The 24,543-nt window shown below is 41.6% G+C and overlaps 1 protein-coding gene across 1 annotated transcript; it reads right to left on the reverse strand.

Annotated features, from left to right (window-relative positions):
• Positions 1-416: 416 nt before the first annotated feature.
• On the reverse strand, positions 417-23,610 carry cers6 (ceramide synthase 6). Its single transcript, XM_055870615.1, has 11 exons — positions 23,251-23,610; positions 21,066-21,171; positions 20,043-20,173; positions 14,931-14,988; positions 11,252-11,302; positions 11,024-11,116; positions 7,201-7,329; positions 6,673-6,779; positions 2,189-2,345; positions 1,702-1,725; positions 417-1,463 (listed from the first exon to the last, which is right to left on the reverse strand). The coding sequence occupies exons 1-11, from the start codon at positions 23,418-23,420 to the stop codon at positions 1,296-1,298; spliced, it is 1,194 nt and encodes a 397-aa protein (XP_055726590.1). The 5' UTR covers positions 23,421-23,610; the 3' UTR covers positions 417-1,295.
• Between the last annotated feature and the right edge of the window lie 933 nt (positions 23,611-24,543).

Consider the following 24,543-nt stretch of genomic DNA (forward strand, 5'->3'; position numbering starts at 1 on the left):
TGGGCACCTGAAGAGCTATTGTTTTTCTCTGAAAAACAAATGCTACTGTAAAGTTGAATATACACTACACTATCTAGTTCTATTTCAATGATAATGTATGAGACTGGATTAGCAAGATGAATGACACATTTCTTTTTTAAACAATGGCATTGTACCGGAAGCATTGTTGAATGAATATTAATTTCAAGGATTCAGTTATGATTAATTTATGAGATGCAATTCATTATCCACTAACCTTGAGTGCTTATCAAAGTTTCAAGAGGTCAATTTTTTTTTTTTTTTTTTACATCCATAGTCAATTTAAGACATCCCACTAAATTCCAATTCTGTAATCTACCAACATTACTTAGTTGCTTGTCACAAGAATAAGTATGACCACTACCTGCTCTTTGAAATTAAATCAGATCGACAAAACATACTTTCTGACTTGCAATCTTTAATATCGTCATGGGTTATAATTGAGTCAACGCTTAATACCTTATATCGGTCTTCCAAGAGGGCCATGAACATTTAATAAAAATACTTACCAGAAATATTGCAGAGTACTTATAACAAAATGCTTTAATTTAAAATATAGCATGGCCCTATTTTTACACACACATACATAATTGTTTTACTGACATCTCATTTACAGCTTATGGAAGGAGAATGTTTGTTTGTATTTCCCATAATGCATTGTTGTGGGACCACATTACTATTCCTTTGTGAGCAAAACAAATTTGGTCACAGTTTTGGCATGTGTTGGTATTGCAGCATTGAAAGCAAATCCAAGTGTTCAGCATTTTGCCAGTGAAAAGACTCATACTGTAATGTGTCTACCTGTTGATGGAATAGTGGACTGATAAGCATTATGGATTGGTCCAAAATTAACTCATCTTAACACTGACAAAGTAGTTGAGATATGTTTTCAAATTTTTGTCAACATATCCATAAAAAAATATATATAACAAAGACTCTAACATAATTAACCACCCCCCAGTTTGCCAGTCAAGACTACTTTTAAAACAGCATGCTTTCACCATAACAGTGGAATGCTTTCATTCATTGGCTAAACAGAGAGTGGGCTGTACCAACAGGAGTGCTTTGATATTTCATTGAGTGCAGTTTGATGCAAATATAGAGAAAGAGAATAAAATGAGACGGGAAACATGGAAATAATCAAACAGAAAACGGAACTGCATTCACAGATTTCTATTAAGCACTTCCAGTACCAGACAGGCAATGTTGTTCATGTAGTATCTATGAATGGTGTCTGCAGCTTTGCTCCAGTGCTTATAAATGTCTCATAGAGGCGGTCAGTGTTCGTCTGGACACGGGGCCCCTGCTGACAGGTACCCGTTGGTCCCGTGGGCTTTATTGGTCCCGTTGGTGGTGCTGTTGTAGTGCTTCTGAACAGGAGCAGGCGGAGGACCGTTGTCCTCGTCAGAGCTGGATTCAATGTCACTGCGGTCGTCTTTCGACACCTGTGGAGAATTGCAGGGGCTGTCAGAACAGCTCATATACAATCTGATGTCATGACAGAGGAAGTACAAGCGGTTGGCCATTACTATTGGTTCCCCCATTTTACAAATAAGATGAAAACGTCAAAAACAAAAAGGATGGCTTGCGTGTCAGAACAATCTGTAATTGTGATTTGTTAGTGAGATAGCATGTGACAATAATACACAAATACATTTATTCACTTTCTATTCTACTACTTACATGTAAAGGATTCCATTTCCCCACCTTGGTGGAAAGGTTAGGATAAGGGATAGAAAAGTAAAATCAATAAAGGCTATTGACAACAAAACAGTTTAGTGATTAGCTCCTGTGGTACAGTACATTACAGCTTGAGGGTGAAGATATTGCCAATGCTTCGCATCCACAATTACAAAAAGTAACATGATAGTACTAAATTCTAATTCCATACATAATGAGAATGAATTTAACTACGTAAAGATGGTCCTCTCGCAAAGCATTACTGTATGACAATGTCTGCTTCTCAAATTCCAACCTACTCCCTATGGGCCCTGGTCAAAAGTAGTGCACTACATAGGGACTAGAGTGACATTTGGGACCCTAGCAATGTGACCTGGAGGAGAAACTTAATTGCATGTCCTTGTCTCCTCACGTCCTCTCTTCTCGCCTCTTTCTCAAAAGCCATTGGAAGAGAAGGTCAGAGAGGAGGGACCTCTGACTTGTCGCTCACCTTTCCTCTGGAGATGGCTCTGCAGGCTATCTTCACTATGAGGTAGGACCAGAAGGAGTGCAGGAACTGCAGCAGGATCAGCAGCAGGTTGAACACCCACCAGGAGGGGTACGGCCCCACGATCTCCCAGCTCTCAAACAAGGTAGTGTTTAAAATCCTACCAGAGAGAGAGGGGGGAGGGGGGTTTGGCAATTTATTTAATAAGTGAACCACACAAAAGACACATTCAGTATTCAGTGTAGCTCATAGCTACAGGATGTAGTAATGAGTTGATTAATTTATTCCTGAAGAGACAACATCTCTATTGGGAATTGGGTAATAGACTTGGATTTTAATATGAGTCTCTCTCTTTGACATCAACAAAAACCTGTCAACTGAAGTACACGTCAGAAAACCAAATCTGAGGCAGCTGTCATCAAATAATTTGTGTAAAGAGACAGCCCTTAGAATGCTAGGTGAACAGAAGAGAATTATAATGTCCTTGGTACTCTAAAAAAGGTAGGGTGGAGGAATAGGCAGGTGGCTGAGAGAGACCCTCAGGGACAACATAAGACGCTAACGTCCAGAGCCTTCAGCCCCTAGCCACTCTCCATCCTCCACATCCCAGACACACACTCTTAACAGCCAAGGATAATCATCACCCGGCAGATACAGACAGAACTGTACCCTTCTCACTGCTACACTGTGTGGAAAGGGTTCTAGCAGAGAATGTGCATTTACTTTATGAAGTCAATCTGTAATATACTGTACACACTACTAGACCTACTTTAAACATGTGAAACCCTTCATTCACGTGTCCGATGGAACACATGCAGTGCATTTGGAAAGTATTCAGACCCCGCGACTTCTAAAATGGATGAAAATAATATTAAAATAAAATTCTCCTCAATCTACACACAAATCCATCTCATAATGACCGATGGCTTGGTTTTTGCTCTGACATGTACTGTCAGTTGTGGGACCTTATATAGACAGGTGTGTGCCTTTCCAAATCATGTCCAATCAATTGAATTTACCACAGGTGGACTCCAACCAAGTTGTAGAAACATCTCAAGAATGATCAATGGAAACAGGATGCACCTGAGCTCAATTTTGAGTCTCATAGCCTGTTTTCCATTTGTCGTTATGGGGTATTGTGAGTAGATTGATGAGGATTTATTTATTTAATACATTTTTAGAATAAGGCTGTAACGTAGCAAAATGTGGAAAAAGTCAAGGGGTCTTTAATACTTCCTGAATGCACTGTACACCAAATTAGTGAGGTAGCACACAAAGTATTGCTTGATATGATTGAGCTATTTCAGTGAAGGTAGAGATATTGCTGGACCAAAAAATTGTACATGGAATGAATCCTGCTGATACTGAAGCCATGGCAACAGCTTTCTGGCTGTTGTGGTGCACTCTGCCTGCACTGTGATATACTGTATAACCCACATGACAAGAGGAAAAAAAGAGGAAATCACTGAATAAGACATTTCTAAAGGATTTACTTGCACAATTCAAAAGAAACCTTTCTACAGAGAGAGTACTGCACTGTAGAGGTTTATGGTTTAATATCTCCAGAATAGAGAGTCATTTGTCATTTGGACCTGGTTATCAACAGCTCTATCCTCGAGTGTGGTCTCAAAGGAAATATATTTTAGGGTGATAATGTTTGGGGTGTCGTCTCAGAGCAGGATAGTAAATTATGTCCCTTTTGCCTTCTTACTTGAGAGTGTGACAAGGACATCACACAGTAAGATGGTGAGCACATATTCAAGGACTATGACTGATTTTCTACTGTTTCTCTCTCTCTCAAGGTAGGATGCCCCGTCACTGATGACATCAAAAACATCCCAGTACAATACAAATTCATCCATTTAATTGGAAGTCCAATATGAAAATGCAAAACCAGCTGGTATTGATACCAAAAGACACAGACCATAATAACATCAAGAGGAAGTAAAATGATGTTTTTCAATATGTAATTTAAAATGTGTAATTTTAGATTCCAGTCTAAAATGTATCTCAAATAATTAATCTAAAAATAATGGTCCGTCGCTCATTTTAAATCCGCTCTCTCTTTACTGGAGAAGATACAGTGCCTTTGGAAAGTAGACTTTTTTCACATTTTGTTACATTACAGTCTTATTCTAAAATAAAAATCTCAGCAATCTACACACAATACCCCATACTGACAAAGCGAAAACAAGTTTAGATTTTTTTTGCAAATGTATTAAAAATAAAAAACAGAAATACCTTATTTATGTAAGTATTCAGACCCTTTGCTATGAGACTCGAAAATTGATCTCAGGTGCATCCTGTTTCCATTGATCATCATTGAGATGTTTCTACAACTTGATTGGAGTCCACCTGTGGTAAATTCAATTGATTGGACAGGATTTGGAAAGGCACATACCTGTCTAGATAAGGTCCCACAGTTGACAGTGCATGTCAGAGCAAAAACCAAGCCATGAGGTCAAAGGAATTGTCTATAGAGCTCAGAGACAGGATTGTGTCGAGGCACGGATCTGGGGAAGGGTACCAAAACATTTCTGCAGCATTGAAGAAGGTATCCAAGAACAAAGTGGCATCCATTATTCTTAAATGGAATACGTTTGGATCCACCACTTCCTAGAGCTGGCCGCTCGGCCAAACTGAGCAATCGGGGGAGAAGGGCCTTGGTCAGGGAGGTGACCAAGAACCTGATAGTCACTCCGATTGAGCTCCAGAGTTCCTCTGTGGAGATGGGATAACCTTCCAGAAGGACAACCATCTCTTGAGCACTCCACCAATCAGGCCTTTATGGTAGAGTGGCCAGACGGAAGCCACCCCTCAGTAAAAGGCACATGACAGCCCACTTGGAGTTTGCCAAAGGGCACCTAAAGAGTCTCAGACTCTTTGGCCTGAATGCTAAGCGTCACATCTGGAGGAAGCCTGGCACAATCCCTATGGTGAAGCATGGTGGTGGCAGCATCATGCTGTGGGGATGTTTTTCAGCGGCAGGGACTGGGAGACTAGTCAGCATCGAGGGAAAGATGATACCACCCTGCATACCACTGCTGGCTTGCTTCTGAAGCTAAGCAGGGTTGGTCCTGGTCAGTCCCTGGATGGGAGACCAGATGCTGCTGGAAGTGGTGTTGGAGGGCCAGTAGGAGGCACTCTTTCCTCTGGTCTAAAAAATATCCCAATGCCCCAGGGCAGTGATTGGGGACACTGCCCTGTGTAGGGTGCCGTCTTTCGGATGGGACGTTAAACGGGTGTCCTGACTCTCTGAGGTCATTAAAGATCCCATGGCACTTATCGTAAGAGTAGGGGTGTTAACCCCGGTGTCCTGGCTAAATTCCCAATCTGGCCCTCAAACCATCATGGTCACCTAATAATCCCCAGTTTACAATTGGCTCATTCATCCCCCTCCTCTCCCCTGTAACTATTCCCCAGGTCGTTGCTGCAAATGAGAACGTGTTCTCAGTCAACTTACCTGGTAAAATAACGGTAAAATAAAAAAATAAAATAAAAATAAATGAACGGAGAAAAGTGCAGAGAGATCCTTGATGAAAACCTACTCCAGAGCGCTTAGGACCCCAGACTGGGGCAAAGGTTCACCTTCCAACAGGACAACGGCCCTAGGCACACAGCCAAGACAACGCAGGAGTGGCTTCGGGACAAGTCTCTGAATGTCCTTGAGTGGACCAGCCAGAGCGCGGACTTGAACTGGATCAAACATCTCTGGAGAGACCTGAAAATAGCTGTGCAACAACACTCACCAGCCAACCTGACAAGAGCATGAGAGGATCTGCAGAGAATGGGAGAAACTCCCCAAATACAGGTGTGCCAAGTTTGTAGCGTCATACCCAAGACTTGATGCTGTAATCGCTGCCAAAGGTACTTCAACAAAGTACTGAGTAAAGGGTCTGAATACTTATGTAAATGTAATGTTAAAAAAAAAAAAAAAAAGAATTAGAAAAATGTTCTAAAACACTGTTTTTGCTTTGTCATTGAGGTATTGTGTGTAGATTGATGAGGAAATAAAACTATTCAGTTTCAGAATAAGGCTGTAACGTAACAAAATGTGGAAAAAGTCAAGAGGTCTGAATACTTTCCGAAGGCACTGTATGTCCATATTGTCGTTGTAGTATCCATACTAACTACTACAAAGCAACAAAACTCACCAAGACCTGTATAAAAGAAAAATCTTCATGGAAAAATTGCAAAGCCCATTTGGAGTGTCAGTATTCTGAGATCTACAGTACATTCATGCCTCCTGCACACGGAGACAGATAAGATGCATATAAACAAACATTCTCAGATAAAGTGATGTGTTAACTGACAAGACACTCGAGCCCATCATTTCAATTGAGCTGTAGATTTTCATAATGAAGACAAGTGGCGTCCCAAACGACACCCTATTCCCTACATAGTGCACTACTTTTGACCAGTGGCTAATAGGGAATAGGGTGCAATGTGGGATGCAACCATCCAATGTAGAGACAAAGCATCCTTACCAGACAGGATAGACACCCAACCTGGAGCTGATGAAGACCATGGCAAACATAACAAACAAGAGGTTGCAAAGTCTCTGGCACTTGGCATAGTTGGCCATTTTGGCAACCTGCAACAGAAGTCACAGATGCATGTTCACATGAAAAATGATTACAAATGGCATAACGCACAATACAAAAAATAAAAATTGCTGTTGAAACCACCGTATCTTTTTTTATACACTGAAATCATCTTTTTAGCAGTGCATAGTTAAAATCTACAGATGGCCGATTTCCCCCGATAGATGGCCGATTTCCCCTGATAGTTACTGTGCGATTCTATATCAACCACAAAAGACCACAGGAGCCTCCCACAAGTCCTTGGGGTGTGAAGAACTCACTTCAGGGCCACGTTCATTAGGCAAACGTTGTGGAACGCTGCACATAGAAAAGTATTGAATAGAAATGACATGTTTGTTCTACAAAACATATTTCCATCTGAACGTTCCACAGCGTTGTGCCTCGATGAACGAGTCCCGTGTCTCTACTCACCTCCATCAGGACATCGGCGGCGTCGTGGAGACACATGACCAGCGTGCCCACTCTAGCCATGTTGTTGACGTAGGAGAAGGTGATGAGGGTGATTGTCGCCAGGTGGTGCAGAAACATGATCAGGAAGTCCTGGGGGGACACACAGGCGTCATAGTCATGTCACACAATGGCAGAGGGAGAAAGCATTCACAGCTCTCCACCATGTGACTCATAGCAAGGGGACTTGTAGAGCATATGGGTTTTATGAAATCCTCTGCGTCATGCAGAGAATATGACTGCAGCTGTATTCTTTGTGCTCACAGGGGTAAGTGGACTCCTCAGCCCCTTGTACACTTTCTGGCTGCACACTAATCAGAACACATGCTGTGCAATTCAACTTCCCTCCCACCTGCTTTTGATTTGTGTCAACAATTCTGTTGTTTCTCTGAATGCCGGACTCACCTTCATTTCTCATCTACAGTGCCGCGAAAAAGTATTTGCTCCCCTTCAGATTTCTTCAATTTGTGCATATTTTTGATACTGAATGTTATCAGATCTTCAAACAAAACCTAATATTAGATAAAGGGAACCTGAGTTTATAAATAAGACAATTTATACTTATATTTATTTAATTAACAAAGTTATGCAACACCCAATGCCCCTGTGTGAAAAAGTAATTGCCCCCTAACACTCAATAACTGGTTGTGCCATCTTTAGCTGCAATGACTCCAACCAAACACTTCCTGTAGTTGTTGATCAGTCTCTCACATCGCTGTAGAGGAATTTTGGCCCACTCTTCAATGCAGAACTGCTTTAACTCAGCGACGTTTGTGGCTTGTCAAGCATGAACTGCTCGTTTTAAGTCCTGCCACAGCATCTCAACTGGGATTAGGTCTGGACATTGACTTTTTAAACATTTTCATGTAGACTTGCTTGTGTGTTTTGGATCATTGTCTTGCTGCATGACCCAGCTGCGCTTCAGCTTCAGCTCACAGACGGATGGCCTGACATTCTCCTGTAGAATTCTCTGAGACAGAGCAGAATTCATGGTTCCTTCTATTAAGGCAAGTCGTCCAGGTCCTGAGGCAACAAAGCATCCCAAAACCATCACAATGCTTGACCGTTGGTGTAAGTTTCTTACTGTGGAATGCAGTGTTTGATTTTCACCAGGCATAATGGGAACCATCTCGTCCAAAAATTTGACAAAAACTTTGCCAAAAAGCACCTGGATGATCATTACGACTCTTGGAGGAATGTTCAATGGACAGATGAGTCAAAAGTATAACTTGTTAGGCAACATGGGTCCCATTATGCCTGGTGAAAACCAGGCAATTACTTTTTCACACAGGGGCATTGGGTATTGCATAACTTTGTTCATGAAATAAATGAAATAAGTATGTAACTGTTGTGTTATTTGTGCACTCAGGTTCCCTTTATCTAATATTAGGTTTTGGTTGAAGATCTGATAATGTTCAGTATGAAAAATATGCAAAAGTAGAGAAAATCAGAAAGGGGGCAAATACTTTTTCACAGCACTGTACTTCAGACTGACACTTTATTGAGTGTGAGAATCACATCTAGAAAAAAAGCACTAAAATAGAGGGGAGTCTATATGTACTACAACTAAAGTTGCCTTTAGTCAGTCTAGATCAGCCTGTTTAGATCAGTCTAATCTATATAAAGCTAGCCTGGTTACAATGTCCTGATGAGTGAGGTTGTGGGAGGATGTGGATGACATGGGAGAGCCTTCCTGTCCACCACGAGGTTGAAGGGAATCAGTACAGCAGGACAGCAGAGCAACTGGCCCAGCGCAGGAGGATGAGGAGGAGGAAGAGCAGTGGTGTGAAATGCAGAATGGAAGCATGGCAAAAATAGAGTGCAGGGAACATACTGGAATTGGCAGGGGGTGCAGAGGACCTCCTCAATGCGTGGTTTTGTGCATGAAAAAACTGAAAGGAGAAACAAAAACAGACAACATGCCAACAGTCAACACGGAGATGAGAGGTGAGGGCATAAATACTATGGCATCATGGGACAGCTGTGAGTGAGTAATTGAGTGAGTGTTAGGTGTGCTGTGGAGTTGACGGGGTGGGGCAGAGAGAGGAGGAAGAGGCAGGCACATGTCTGGGGTGGGAGGCATGCAAAGTGACATTCTGTGAACCACAAGAACAATGGAAAAGACCATGGGCCAAGGTGGCAACTCCATAAACAATGACACGTGTTAATGTAAACGAATGGCTGTTGATGCTGATTTGAAAAAATACTGAAAAGGTTGATTGATGATTCAAATCGTAAAGCTTATACACATGCTGTATTTCCAATTACCCCCCCCCCCCCATATTGTAACCTTTGTTCTTGACACCTCTCAAAAGTGTTAAAGAAGATAGCATAGCATAGCTCATTGAAAAGAAAACATAAGCAGAGGCAATATTGACAGCTCAAACATGGAGAAGCCCTGACCTGTAAAATAATGGATTGTGTATGTGTGCCTTTCAGAGGGTGAATGGGCAAGACAAAATATTTAAGTGCCTTTGAACGGGGTATGGGTGTAGGTGCCAGGCGCACCGGTTCGTGTCAAGAACTGCACGTTGCTGGGTTTTCCCACGCTCATCAGTTTCCTGTGTGTATCAAGAATGGTCCACCACCCAAAGGACATCTAGCCAACTTGACACAACTGTGGAACACTTTCGACACCTTGTAGAGCCCAAGCCCCAATTAATTAGTCTGTTCTGAGGGCAAAGGGGGATACTAGGAAGGTGTACGTGAGTGTCTTATATATGTGAACAGATATATGTCTGTCTGTATATCAGCAATTCTGCAGCACTCTTTTTCATAGTGGCTGTGCATGCGTGTTCCATGGATTATTGATCTTTAGTCTGGCGATTAAGCGTGAGTGAGTGAGAAAACTGGGCCTGATGTCATCCCAGCTGTTTATTTGATCCTCAATTAGTGTTTAACCATCGTTCAGGAGGAAATGGAGAGGGAAGCTAGGCTACGAAGGTGATATAACCACCATGAGCTACTAACAAAATTACCTCAGATAAACCAGGGCTAAAACACACGCTGATATCAACAGCAACATGTAACCATTCGTATTCAATATGAAATATTTAATTCAATCTTTTACATTTTTAATGACGTTTTGATCAGTGGCTACAACAAACATTACGCTGAAGTCAAAAAATAATGGAGAAATGTGAAAAAATATATATAAATAAATATTTTATTAAATTTATCAAATCGGCAGATTCTAGGAACTGAATACTGAAATAGGACTCACTCCAAAACAAATGAGGGGAAAACAGTTTAGAATGGCTGGCAGAAAATTCTACTCATAAAAGTTATGAGCAAACGCTAATCCATCTCCTCCTCTCAGAGCCCTTTGATTTCACAGAACAGAGAGACTAGACCACATCAAGGCAAATGCACCACTTCCAGGGACATAGTTTAATTTAATCTAAGTCATGGAACAGACAAATCGGAGGAGGCCTGAATGCAAGTGCAGACAAACATTAATTAGTGCTTCCCTCCGAGATTACTACTGTGTAAATCAAAGCTGGAGCTGCACAATACAAAGGATTATGAAGGAGAAAAAAAAACAGAACACATTTGGTTTCTGAATGTTCTAAAACCAGCTGTGAAGCCTTTTCCTTGACTTAATATTGTCTTTATTGTTAAAGATGACTATTATTAGTTTTATATTGGATTATTATAAACATAATTACCTTGGCTAAAAGGAAATTGCTGTTAAATCATATGCACACGTCTATGGAGGAAGCAATGTGATAAACAAACAGTCAAATATATTATTCCTATTAATGTATTGACTTAATTGGTATCCTACCTTCCTCCTGATATCTGTGAACTGGGAGAAGAGTAGGGACAGGTAGAAAGACAGCTCCAGTATATAGTAATAGTGGATGTCCACCGTCAGAGGCTGTGAAAATACACACATAGATCAAGAAAGTTATATTAAACCTAGGTATAACAGACCTTTCGAATACAATAACTGTTATAGGTGTAAAGAAGTCGCTTAGCACAAATTAAAACAGAGAAAGCATGGGAGATTTACCTGATAAGGGTAGTTATACCAGCACTCTCTTGTATTCCATAGCCATGTGGTCTACAGAGACAATACACGAACAGAATATTAATGTACTGTTATGCTGTTCCCAAATTAAAAGTGGATTTACATTCATAAAGTGCTATTGATCCCGACACCTGAATGCTATGCTGCCTCTGGCTCAACACTAAATGTTTGATTAAGATCCAGCACATCAATAACCTTGGGACCGTAGCCATGTCAGATTGCATTTTCATCAAGGGAAACTTAATTGAATCAAAGCAAGCGTTTGCTGTATGCTAGTAGTGCAAAGTAAATCACAGACGCGTTAGCCTGGGGACGACTACGAATGTTCATTCTGGTCCCAGGCCACATGATGAATGCTCTAGAGACCTGGGGGATGTGGTTAAGACTGTCTTAGGTCTTGCCACAAAAGGGACCTAGACTACAAAGGCTGCTGCTAATGAGCTGCTTATCATCATTATCTCTTAAAAATGCTAACTCCGCTTTAGTTGACATGCAAACTCACACTCTTACATTAGGGAGGAACATAGCAAGAGTTGTCTGGAGGAAAAATACAGAATAGGACCAGTAAGCCAACTGAGCTACATTACAGAGTTGTCACTCAATCATCACTCATACTATATCAACTTCGAGTTTAGGAGAGATGATAAGGGCTAGGACACAGTTAAAGGTTCACCTTGGTAAGACAGAGACTTAAAGGAAAGGTTCACCCATGTTGAATGTTATATCATTTGTGTGCATCATTTAGCGATGTTCTGTCGATTCCTGGGGTCATTTCATGTTTCCATGCACAGTACCAGTTAAAAGTTTGGACACAGCTACTCATTCAAGGGTTTTCTTTATTTTGACTATTTTCTACATTGTAGAATAATAGTGAAGACATCAAAACTATTAAAAAACACATATGGAATGATGTAGTAACCCCAAAAAATGTAAACAAATTAAAAAATATATTTTATATTTGAGATTCTTCAAAGTAGCCACCCTTTGCCTTGATGACAGCATTGCACTCTCTTGGCATTCTCTCAACCAGCTTCATGAGGTAGTCACCTGGAATGCATTTCAATTAACAGGTGTGCCTTGTTAAAAAAGGCATTTGAGTCAATCAGTTCTGTTGTGACAAGGTAGGGTTGGTATACAGAAGATAGCCCTATTTGGTAAAATACCAAGTCCATATTATGGCAAGAACAGCTCAAATAAGCAAAGAGAAACGACAGTCCATCATTACTTTAAAACATGAGGGTCGGGTAAATCCGGAAAATTTCAAGAACTTTGAAAGTTTCTTCAAGTGCAGTCGCAAAAACCATCTAATGCTATGATGAAACTGGCTCTCATAAGGACCGCAACAGGAAAAGAAGACCCAGAGTTACCTCTGCTGAAGAGGATAAGTTCATTAGAGTTACCAGCTTCAGAAATCTGCATTTAACTGCACCTCAGATTGCACCCCAAATAAATGGTTCACAGAGTTCAAGTAACAGACATCTCAACATCAACCGTTCAGAGGAGACTGCATGAATCAGGCCTTCATGGTCAAATTGCTGCAAAGAAACCACTACTAAAGGACACCAATAAGAAGAATAGACTTGCTTGGGCCAAGAAACATGAGCAATGGACATTAGACCGTGGAAATCTGTCCTTTGGTCTGATGAGTCCAAATTTGAGATTTTTGGCTCCAACCGCCGTGTCTTTGTGAGACGCAGAGTAGGTGAACGGATGATCACCGCATGTGTGGTTCCCACCGTTAAGCATGGAGGAGGAGATGTGATGGTGTGCTTTGCTAGTGACACTTGTGATTTATTTAGAATTTAAGGCACACTTAACCAGCATGGCTACCGCAGCAATCTGCAGCGAAACGCCATCCCATCTGGTTTGTGCTTAGTGGGACTATCATTAGTTTTTCAACAGGACAAATGACCCAAAACACACCTCCAGGCTGTGTAAGGGCTATTTGACCAATAAGGAGAGTGATGGAGTGTTGCTTCAAATGACCTGGCCTCCACAATCACACAACCTCAACCTAATTGAGATGGTTTGGGATGAGTTGGACCGCAGAGTGAAGGAAAAGCAGCCAACAAGTGCTCAGCATATGTGAGAACTCCTTCAAGACTGTTTAAAAAGCATTCCAGCGGCCTCCCGGGTGGCGCAGTGGTCTAGGGCACTGCATCGCCGTGCTAACTGCGCCACCAGAGTCTCTGGGTTCGCCCCCAGGCTCTGTCGCAGCTGGCCGCGACCGGGAGGTCCGTGGGGCGACGCACAATTGAGCTAGCGTCGTCCGGGTTAGGGAGGGTTTGGCCGGTAGGGATTTCCTTGTCTCATCGCGCTCCAGCGACTCCTGTGGCGGGCTGGGCGCAGTGCGCGCTAACCAAGGGGGCCAGGTGCACGGTGTTTCCTCCGACACATTGGTGCGGCTGGCTTCCGGGTTGGAGGCGCGCTGTGTTAAAGAAGCAGTGCGGCTTGGTTGGGTTGTGCCTCGGAGGACGCATGGCTTTCGACCTTCGTTTCTCCCGAGCCCGTACGGGAGTTGTAGCGATGAGACAAGATAGTAATTACTAGCGATTGGATACCACGAAAATTGGGGAAAAAGGGGATAAAAAAAAATTATTAAAAAATAAAAAAAAGCATTCCAGCTGGCTACCTCATGAAGCTGGTTGAGAGAATGCTAAGAGTGTGCAAAGCTGTCATCAAGGCAAAGGGTGGCTAGTTTGAAGAATCTCAAATATAAAATATATAATACTTTTTTGGTTACTACATGATACCAAATGTGTTATTTAATAGTTTTGATGTCTTCACTATTATTATACAATGTAGTACAATGTAGTAAAGATAAAGGAAAACCCTTGAATGAGTAGATGTGTCCAAACTTTGGACTGGTACTGTATATCTGAGCTATTGCCGTTCAAGCAGGCAGAAATACAGCCGTTCTGGCGAGTTTTGCGGCACACAGACTTATATCAAACAGAAACGGCGACGTATAGGGAAGCCAATTGAGTTTGCCTCTCCTCCCCTGTAGACCTGTGCTATTAATACCCTCCGGGAGACTCACTAGGCCCAGCTGAAGGGAATGAACTCATTCCACAAAGTGCTTCGTCATGCAAGCTGTTGCAATGAGACATTCTCATCGCAGCAACGTCTCTTATTCACCCTTAATCATTATTCTAAATCAATGGCCGCATCAGCAGCATTCAATTACTATAGACACTCAAAAGTCTTCTGGCCTCAGTACATTACACAATAGCACAGAGTCAGACACACACATTAAAAGACAAGTGATACCCTCAGAGTAATGATGTGATTTCCAATTATTTCCTCTATATATCAACATAGAGTAACAACAGCATTAGACTGAAGGTGGTAGTTGACAGGGACCAGTTTCTCAACTGATAATGTGCTCACAGACACTAATATCTGCATAATAAAAACTGTGCAGAGCAAATCTATCAATTATTTACCAGTGATCACTGGTTGGAGTATTTGAGAGGTGCATTCTTTTTCAGTTGGTACTTCTTCCACAGCACGATGCATCAAATCTAACCTCCTCCACACATCCTTGAGTGCAAGGTTCTGTTATAGCTCCTCTTTGAAGAACGTGTCCTCAATACGGAAAGTGCTGAATAAAGATGTTGGTATTCATCAATGAAATGATTTTGGGAAGTAGCCCACTAACCTTTTTAAGGAAACGCACTCCGTAGGTAAATATATAGAGGTAAAATGTAAATCTCCACCTGTGAAGAAAACAAAGAACAGAACGTCAGTCAGTAACACAATTATGGGTTTGGATGCATCCTCTGTGGAATGTCAAAGAGAGGCCATGTTTGAGCTCCTGTGAGGGAGGTCAATCCAAGGACAGCCAAGAAAGCCACCGTCTGTCCAGGCTCTTTGTTCAATACCGTGACAGCACACAGCACTCAAATCGCACTTGCACGTCTTAACAAACAGTCTCTTATTTTCCCCTATTCATCTGACTACAGTTCCTTTCATTGTAAGCACTGAGTCACTGATGGTTTTCGTATGCAGAGCTTTTACTTCTTAGACCAATTAGTGGTGCACACAGTAGACGTATCATATTCTAAATCATTTTCAAAAGACACAGAATGAAATGAAAATAGCTTTTGGAAAGGAAAGGCCTGTGGACTGTGGACACGCGCGTCCTCATGATCAGCTATTCAGTTTTCAACCTAACAGAAGAATACCGCGGGTGAATTCAACCAGTGGCAGAGACTAGGTTATATTCTAGAACTATGTTACAGTACGCTAGCCTGTCCTGAGACCTGCTAGCCTGTCAGAGAAGTGGCCGGAGCGCCAGGGCTCTCACATCCCAGCGTCTGCATTCCAGGGTGAGTCACTTCCACTGGAGCCCGGACGCCACCGCACTGCACTGCTGCATGGCAGAGGGAGGCAGGCACTCTCAGTCCCAACCTCTGCTCTTACATAAGCCAGCACGTATCCACGACTGCTGCAAATTGATTGAATAGGAAAGGGTCTCCTGTGAACATGGGTTTCTATAGCTCTCAGGCAGAGCAGAGACTGAGACATTTCCAGTTGACACTTCAGAGATCAAAGCCACACTGTTGCTGCACACAGCGCAAAACAATCACCTAATTACTGCACTGAGAATGGGCTGAGAGCTAGCCAATAACTAACACACGTCCTTGTCAGATTACAAGATGGGTTTCGTAATGAGATTCTTTTTATTTTTCTCACAAAAATGAATTATTTAAAGAAACACTTGACAAAGACTGATTATTTTTTTCTGGTTTGTAACGATGACAAATTGCATCAATAATTCAAGACTGAGTCTTGCCATTAATATGGCCTCTCACGGGTGAAACAGCCTGTCAGCTGCAGGTGTACTCTGGTTTCACACAGTCACAGCAGCACACAGGAATACTCATCCTGTATCAGAGACAGGAAGTTCCAACTCTGACTAGCATGATGTGACAGGGATGTTGTATGAACCGAATAGTCACTGACCAGAGTATGTGAGCGGAGTTGACTGGTCGGAAATACGACCAGAGCTCACAGGGGGAAAAAATAACTGCAGCTCCAAATTCCCTCTATTCATTAAAAATCAGTATTTAACCAACAACCATCGATTTTTGTGACTACCTGGACCTACCATTTGGTTTTGAAGTATTGGAACCAAACCATATGATTTTAATGAAAAGTATTTTAATAAATATGAAAAGGTGAATGTAAGAAGCGCTTATCATTTCAAATAGGCTACATGTCATATTAAACACTTTCGTTCCTAATAAGGATTTTTATTTTATTTTTAGGCTATATTATCTCAAGGCTATAGCCTACAAAGTAATACATTGTGAAGCATTTGCGAGTGTGACACACTAGGCTGGTAGAGATTTAGGGACATTAAGTGCTCAGCATTTAAACAACATTTTGTTGTATTAAATCATTATAGTCTATAAATTGCGCATATAGGCTGTGACTTACTTCGAATAAAATACAAATTAAACGAGTCTACGGTGCCTTTGAATACAGTTTTAGAAACAAAAATTTGGTCAGAGTCTGTGGCTTCAGGCTCATGTGATAGTGCCTGGAGAGCAGGCCAGCAGCAGAGAATATCCTAAACACCTCTTTTGGATGCAGAGTTGTAATGTATATATTTTTTTCTTTAGGTAGGCATAAAGGTTTTTAGGCAAAAATAACCCAATCAAAACAGAAAGCTCCTTGAAAGTTGGAATATGCCAGGCCTATTGGGCCAAAATCAATTATGGCCTATTGTATAGATAATAACATAAATGAAGGAACCTTTTAAGAGATCTGATTTTTAGTTTAGAAATACTTTTCTACCATGACACACTTAATTAGCTACCCATCTCATTCCTTTCTTTTAGCATGTGCACGTAGTAAGTACTCATCATGCTTTTGGGATATTTGTTTTTTCAGATTCCACAATGATTCTTTAGTTGTGGACACTACATCACCACACTCCCTCTCTTGCTCCTCATCTTTTTAAGTCACCGTGATTTTGCACTTGTGTGTTTTATCAGTTTTTTTATGAAAATATTTAGCGAACTCCATGACAGTAGCTAAAGCAAGTGGCTATAGCAGCACACAAGTAGACCACAGATGCATGCTGGGCCGGGCACACCCTGAGCTCGTGAAGTGAGCGCTACTGGAGCGGGCAAGAAGGCCGACGCGACAGCCTTCGGGAATCTCGCTCCACGCTCCAGTCAAATTGGGCCCGCTCCGCTCACATACTCTTTCACTGACTGGCCTCAGAGGGGGAATTTGACAAATGCTGATCATGCTGTGTGACACTGGGAGTTTTGCTTACATCCAGGTGGTTTTAGGGTGGGTCGTTTTAGCTGGCCTTACAAGAAGTAAGTCTTTTTGACAGCCAAAGACAGAAAACACACCACGGTAGCCTATGCAATGATTAATACACTACAGTAAATCCATGTTAAGTCCTTTTTATCAGACAAAGAATCTGAGGTGTCAAATGTCAGTGATCACAGTACATAGAGACTACCTGTGCTCTGGTTGCAAACAGAAAATCTTTTTACATTTGAATGAGAAGAAAGGCAGTCATTCATGGAATTCAAATAATCAAGCCACAGGTTATTTTGCTCTCTGTGCTGCTTGATTAATTGTAAAAACCTAATGATAGGTCAAGAAGATGGTTGCTTGGCAACTGGTTAGTCAAACACTGTAAAAGAGTGTGCTTCTAGTGCTGCGCTATTCAGGGAAGGCCCTAACATTAGAAAGCTAAACTGACCAAGACGCACCTAACACAATTCCACCCAAAAACAATTAAAACGTATATACAGTATATCATATGGGATATTTAGGTGACCGCTGATGCCGCCCCATGATAAGCAGTGCTTACTTTGCCAAAGTCAGGGGTGCAAAATATGTATCTTGTCCATGCCCAGTGTGCCTCTCCAGGGTGCTGTTGGCGCGATGCAGCCCTCCAACAATGCTCAAGTTATCTAACATAAATCATGTAGCCTATAGTAGAAAGAGTCATAGCCTATGTGGTTTTTCTGAAGCCTACAAAACTGGAGATGATTCTCAAGAAAATGTTATGAGACAGATACTTAAAAAAAATAAAAACGGGGATAGGAGGGCGGCACCACGGACAGGACCGGGCCTGGTGCCATTTATGTACAATTACTATGACTCACAACTACTTTCTCTAAATATCGTTTTGCTGGTGACCGCATACCAGATGGTACATGGGCCTGTCGTTTTATAACATGACGATACGCTTAGACGTTATCAATCACGGCTCAGTTCCATTGTGTTCGGTGGTCAACATAGAGCAGAAAGCTGCAGAGTGAGTTGTCACATTGTTCCTCGCTGCTTTACCATAAATATTGTCACAAATTAATGCAAATATTTATGTCCCTCAAAATGTCTGTATTAGGACGTTCCTGACATTCCATCTCACGAAACACAAATACGAGCTTTGTCTTTGAAACCTCAGCGGATTATAATCTACTACCTTTGGTTATTTTCCTCTTGACAGAATTGAACCACTGAGGACCATGGAGGGATGGAGGCAGATCGGGTCAGACAACCAGCACTGTGGTCTAAAACAAAGCACTTGCCCCACTGGGGACTGGGGACCAGACAGGCCCGATATAACTAGCTGCAAAATAAATAACTGTGCGCCGTGTCGTTGGACTCTGATGTCTCCAGTCTAAATGTATCTCTCTTTGTTAGCATAATGAAAAAGGGAACAGTGGCCTCACCTTTGGCCATCCTGAAATGTCTGAGGCCATAGTGTCCTATCAAACCAAAACAGCTGTATACAAGGCACTAATTACAGTAGGATTACTGCTGAGATGAATGTGGCTGGTTCAGTTTAGGGAATTGCAAGCTATTGAGACAACAGAGAAACCAATCAGGCATCCATTCCATTCAGAGTCTGTCCACTCCACTCTGCCTACAGACACAACACTGCATATATTTAACATTTAGGGACTTCCTTGATTTAATTTTAGCAGAAAATATTGACAAAACTGATTTGCTCTGGTTACATAGAGGCTATGCTTTTGTGAGACGTCTTTCTTTTTGTTCTTCCACCAAAGTAACTGAATCCAGTTGGCAGTTGCTGAACCATGGTACTTTCACACTGACAAACTGAATTTGATATTTCTCTTTGAAGATCAAATAATGACTGTGCCAATCGTCTAAGCAGTGAGTCCCTTTAACAGTGAGCTCCTGAGTGAGCAGCCCCAGGGCATCAGAGACCCACTCTGTGCCTCGCTGCTTCTCCCACTGCCAGCCTGGCTACACTGGTGTCAGGCATGAGCCCACTCTGACAGGCTTGTTCAACTAGTAGATATCCCTCCAGACAGGAAAGACTGGAAAGTCTAGGTATCCACCCCCTTAAATCTATTTCCCCTGAACAAATGTGCACATACAGTGCCATAAAAAAAGTATTTGCCCCCTTTCTGATTTTCTCTATTTTAGCATATGTTTGTACTGAATGTTATCAGATCTTCAACCCAAAAAAACGAATTTCCCTGTGTGAAAAACGAATTGCCCCCTTAAACTCAATAACTGATTGTGCCACCTTTAGCTGCAATGACTGCAACCAAACGCTTCCTGTATTTGGACAACATGAGTCCTATTATGCCTGGCGAAAACCAAACACTGCAATCCTTTTTGGTTGAAGATCTGATAACATTCGGTATCAAAAATATGCAGAAGTAGAGAAAATTAGAAAAGGGCAAATACTTTTTCACAGACTGTATGTGTTTATATTAGTGATAATACGTGGCATTCTGAAGCTTTCGAGACCTCTTACATGCTCTCACAAAAGCGAGCCAACGTGCTGGGCTTCTCCTGGTTCCTGCGCTGTCGGAACCAGCGCTGGATGGTCCGCACATCCCAGTCCAGCTGTTTGGACAGGCCCTCCAATCTCTTCTCATCTGGATGCTAGGAAACACATGATCCAGACACCTGACTGTTAACAAGGCTGTCATTATTGTCTGAAGTTAAAACAGTCTTGATATTCGCTGAAATCAAAGGCAATCAATGTCTCAACATTTCATCAGCATGATGCACTATGGGGTACTGAAACTAGGGCTGGGGAATTGCCAGGGAACCTCACAATACGACATTATCACAATACTTAGGTGCCGATACAATATGTATTGCAATTCGATACTATGATTTTATTGCGATTCGGTGTTCCAAACATATTGCTCACCATATGTCTGCTGCAGAGGGAAAAGAGAGAGTCATGAGATAAACAAGTCTTGATCAGTCATGGAAATAAAAGTGCTGAAAACAAATTGTCTCCCTATTTAAAAAGAATGGAGAACAAGCTATGAAGGAAATATACTGGAGTTTTGGTGCAAGCACAGCCAACTAGTGCAAAAATAATATTGAGGTTATCTCAAAACGATATGATACATAGTCAAAAATAATATCCCGATATGTAACTGTATCAGTTTCTTCCCCCATCACTAAGTGAAACTATGTGATCACCTGAAAAGAAGCTGAGAAGACGCACCTTCGTTTCCATGTCTGAGGATGCACAATGACTGAGGATGTCTACCTTGTGTGGAGGTAGTCTGCCAACTTTCTCAGTATGTGAATCTGAGCATTTGTTAAAGGACCTTCATCCCTTTCTGAGCTAATAATAACCATGGTGCATCAATAGAATGAGGCACAAATACTTTCAAACATGATGTCTTGCTTTCTGGACTCAAACTGAATCCAATGCCTTTTGCAAAGAGACAGATTTTAATATGCAGTATGTTATCAGCACTAAAAAATGCAAACAAAAGATGGCAACACAGGAACTATTTTGTATTTGATTTACCTTGGTGATAGCAGTGAACACCTTCTCCAAAATGGCATTGGGCTGGGCTTTCTGTGGTCCATTGGCTTGTATCTTGAGACCCAAGGCACATGGTCTGGCAATAAACCTACAAAGAATAACAAAACAATATCAGAATATTCTCACAGTGGGTACTGTATCATTTTACATTTTACATTTAAGTCATTTAGCAGACGCTCTTATCCAGAGCGACTTACAAATTGGTATCATCATCATCAACTAATTGTTGTTACTAAGAAAAGTGTTTTGATCGTGGTAAATGGGGACAATTGTGGCAGACACATTGACAATATTGACAACAAGTTGTTAAAAATAAATCTCAATGCTTAAAAATCTTATCCAACTATAAGTACAATGTGTGAATTGTTGAATTATTATGTCAGTATGCATCGTCAGCAATTCACAATATAAGAATTTGGCTAAATTTGACAACTGTATAAATGAAAGATGGCATCATGGAGCTATATGATTGAGTAACAGTCACATTAATGGACAAAGGGTTATGGGAGATTAAACTGCTGAAAGTGTACGCCAAGATCAAGATAAAATGTCCATGTCCAGACAGCTGAGAGAGACAGACAACAAGAGATAGAGAGTGAGAGAGAGAGAGAGAGAGAGAGAGAGAGAGAGAGATTAGCAGTCTTGTGGTCTATTCATAAAAAGTCCTTACTCTGCAAATGAAGTGTGTTGTCAGCAATCAGAAAATCTGACCTGCCTAAACAGACCATTCATGAGGTAAACATTATGCCTCACAACGTGAAAAACCTAATCTGTTAAAGCCTGCCTTAAAAGTGAATTGTGAACACTGACTCAGTATAAATTTCATTTAGAATTCTAGCTGCTATTGACAGAGGTAGTGTTGTCTTCAGTGAGAGGGAACATAAGAGCAACAGCAGTTGTTGGCAGATTCAATGGACACTAATCCAGTACTACTACATGTTGTTTTAGCAAACCGATAATAGTACATGTGAGGCTTGTGTAGGCATAAGCAAGCTGCGTGTATAATCTACCATTAAAAAGCAAACATCTAGATCTAGGAACACTTCACAGCAGGAACCACAGTCTTCACTATTTTGTTTGGGCTATTAGTGCGATCATATTTTATAGGTCATATCATCCGTAATCAAGGACATTTACATTTAACAACAAGCCTCTCAACTGTCCCATGAAGACGTATACAGCACACATATTTCTAAGAAAACGTTCCATTGTGAATGATTACAGTACGAGTGGTGGGCTGGCTAGTGAGGTGTCACGGTGGTGGCGGTGACAGCGGCCAATCAGTGACGTGGAATTGTTAGGTTAGATTACTTGTTGTTATTACTGCATTGTCGGAACTAGAAGCACAAGCATTTCGCTACACTCGCATTAACATCTGCTAACCATGTGTATGTGACTAATAAAATTTGATTTGATTTGATTTGATGTATGTAGCCCACACTAAAATATAGTTCAACTGTAGCCTACTGACGCATGCACACACATCTAAATCAGACACCTATATCATATGATGAGCCGATATAAAGAGTGTGTAGTATTAGGCAATGTTGAGACACTGCTGAGGGGGTCTGTCTGTTTCCTACTGATGTTTGTGGTCTAGATTGTACAGAGCATCCCATGTGTCTGAGTGGTGTACCGGTCTAGCGTCAACACTTAGCCTGGTCGGCTATGTACAATTGGGATAGGCAGGCTTACAACAATAACACGAAGCTCAACACTGATCACCATCAAGACATAGGCAGCACAGACCCTTGCAAGGTCAATAATAGGCTAAATTATACGAACATGACTCGAATTATGCCCTTGCCTCCTATTGACAGCTGCAACTTGGATGCAAGGCCAGCATGCATCTTATTATGGAGAAAACAATTCATCTCCAAATGCAGCTCTTTCGCTCCAACACATTATTAATATATAGAAGAAGCATTGTTACAATGTAACAGACAGGCCTATAGAGAAGCTAACGTTACAATGTTACCTTCCTTGATACATCGCATCATGTGCATGTCATTGTCTAGAAATTCAGTGTGAGCGATACATGCTTCATTAGCCTACCCGAGACAATGTTTTTTAAAGCAGGCTTTCTTTAGGCTACATGTAAATTAAACGAATCCAACATCATCTCCAGTTATACCAATATAAGGTTATCACTTCTGAATGCACCCACCTTTCGAAAACCAGTCGAATCATAAAGATGCAGAAGGCTAAAGGACAAGCCAGATACAAATCCTCGGCTTGTGGGAATGTTGCCTCATCTGTGTTTTTTAAGTCAGCCCAGGTTACATTGTGAGGGAGCCAAAATCTCTCGTTCCAAAACCATGCCAAAATACCAGCCATTTCCTTGTATTATGTACGCTTTGTCCACTTTACCAATGGACCAGAAATGAATGCGATATCAATGGCCTATTGCGTAGTTGCAGCAGTCTCACGGTCGATCTTCGCAGGTTTTTAGTGTGATGGGATCAGTGTATGCGCCGCCCGTCTGTCTATTTCCCACGTGTGTGTCATGAACGACATTAGTGTGAGCAACAATAGTGAAATCAGCGGGTTGCCTTCAAAATAAAAGTTCCCGATTGAAACATGAAACAGATAAAAATAGTGGAATCATGCCACAATTGGACTAGATAATGCTAAGTGTAACGGATGTGAAATGGCTAGCTAGTTAGCGGGTACGCGCTACTAGCGTTTCAATCAGTTACGTCACTTGCTCTGAAACCTAGAAGTAGTTTTGCCCCTTGCTCTGCAAGGGCCGCGGCTTTTGTGGAGCGATGGGTAACGACGCTTCGTGGGTGACTGTTGTTGATGTGTGCAGAGGGTCCCTGGTTCGCGCCTGTGTCGGGGCGAGGGGACGGTTTAAAGTTATACTGTTACATAAACATGGAATGTTTATGTTGGTAACCCTCGTAACCCGAATATGTTGGTAACCCTCAGTGCCGGTGTTTGGAGGATATATTGGCATGGTTTGCTGGCCTGAGACGAACAACACCCGTGCCAATATATCCTTCAAACACCTGCTTCGAGGGTTACCAACATATTCGGGTTACCAACATATTCAAATAATGAATAGAGTATTAGCAGATACAGTATTAGCATCTTAGTAAATTCCACATAGTTGTGTTCTGTGAGTGTCACTGAGTAGGCTGGTACCCCATTTCATGGGAGTACAATCCATAGGTTAGGCTGTACAGCGCAATATTAATGTCCAATATACATGCACACAATAGACAGACTGGAAAGGTGATTTCCCACAATCAAAGTGCCACAATAAGAGCTAAGACGCTAATATTTGTGTAAACTCTACATAGTTGTGTTCTGTGAGTGTCACTGAGTAGGCTGATACTCCATTTAATGGGTGCACAATCCATAGGTTAGGCTGTACATTTAAGTATGCCCCAAATGCAATTCTGAATTCAAATACATCCACAGTGCAATCAACTGATTTTTTAAATTAACTAATAAT

Source organism: Salvelinus fontinalis, chromosome 19 (assembly GCF_029448725.1).
Source record: "Salvelinus fontinalis isolate EN_2023a chromosome 19, ASM2944872v1, whole genome shotgun sequence".
NCBI lineage: Eukaryota > Metazoa > Chordata > Actinopteri > Salmoniformes > Salmonidae > Salvelinus > Salvelinus fontinalis.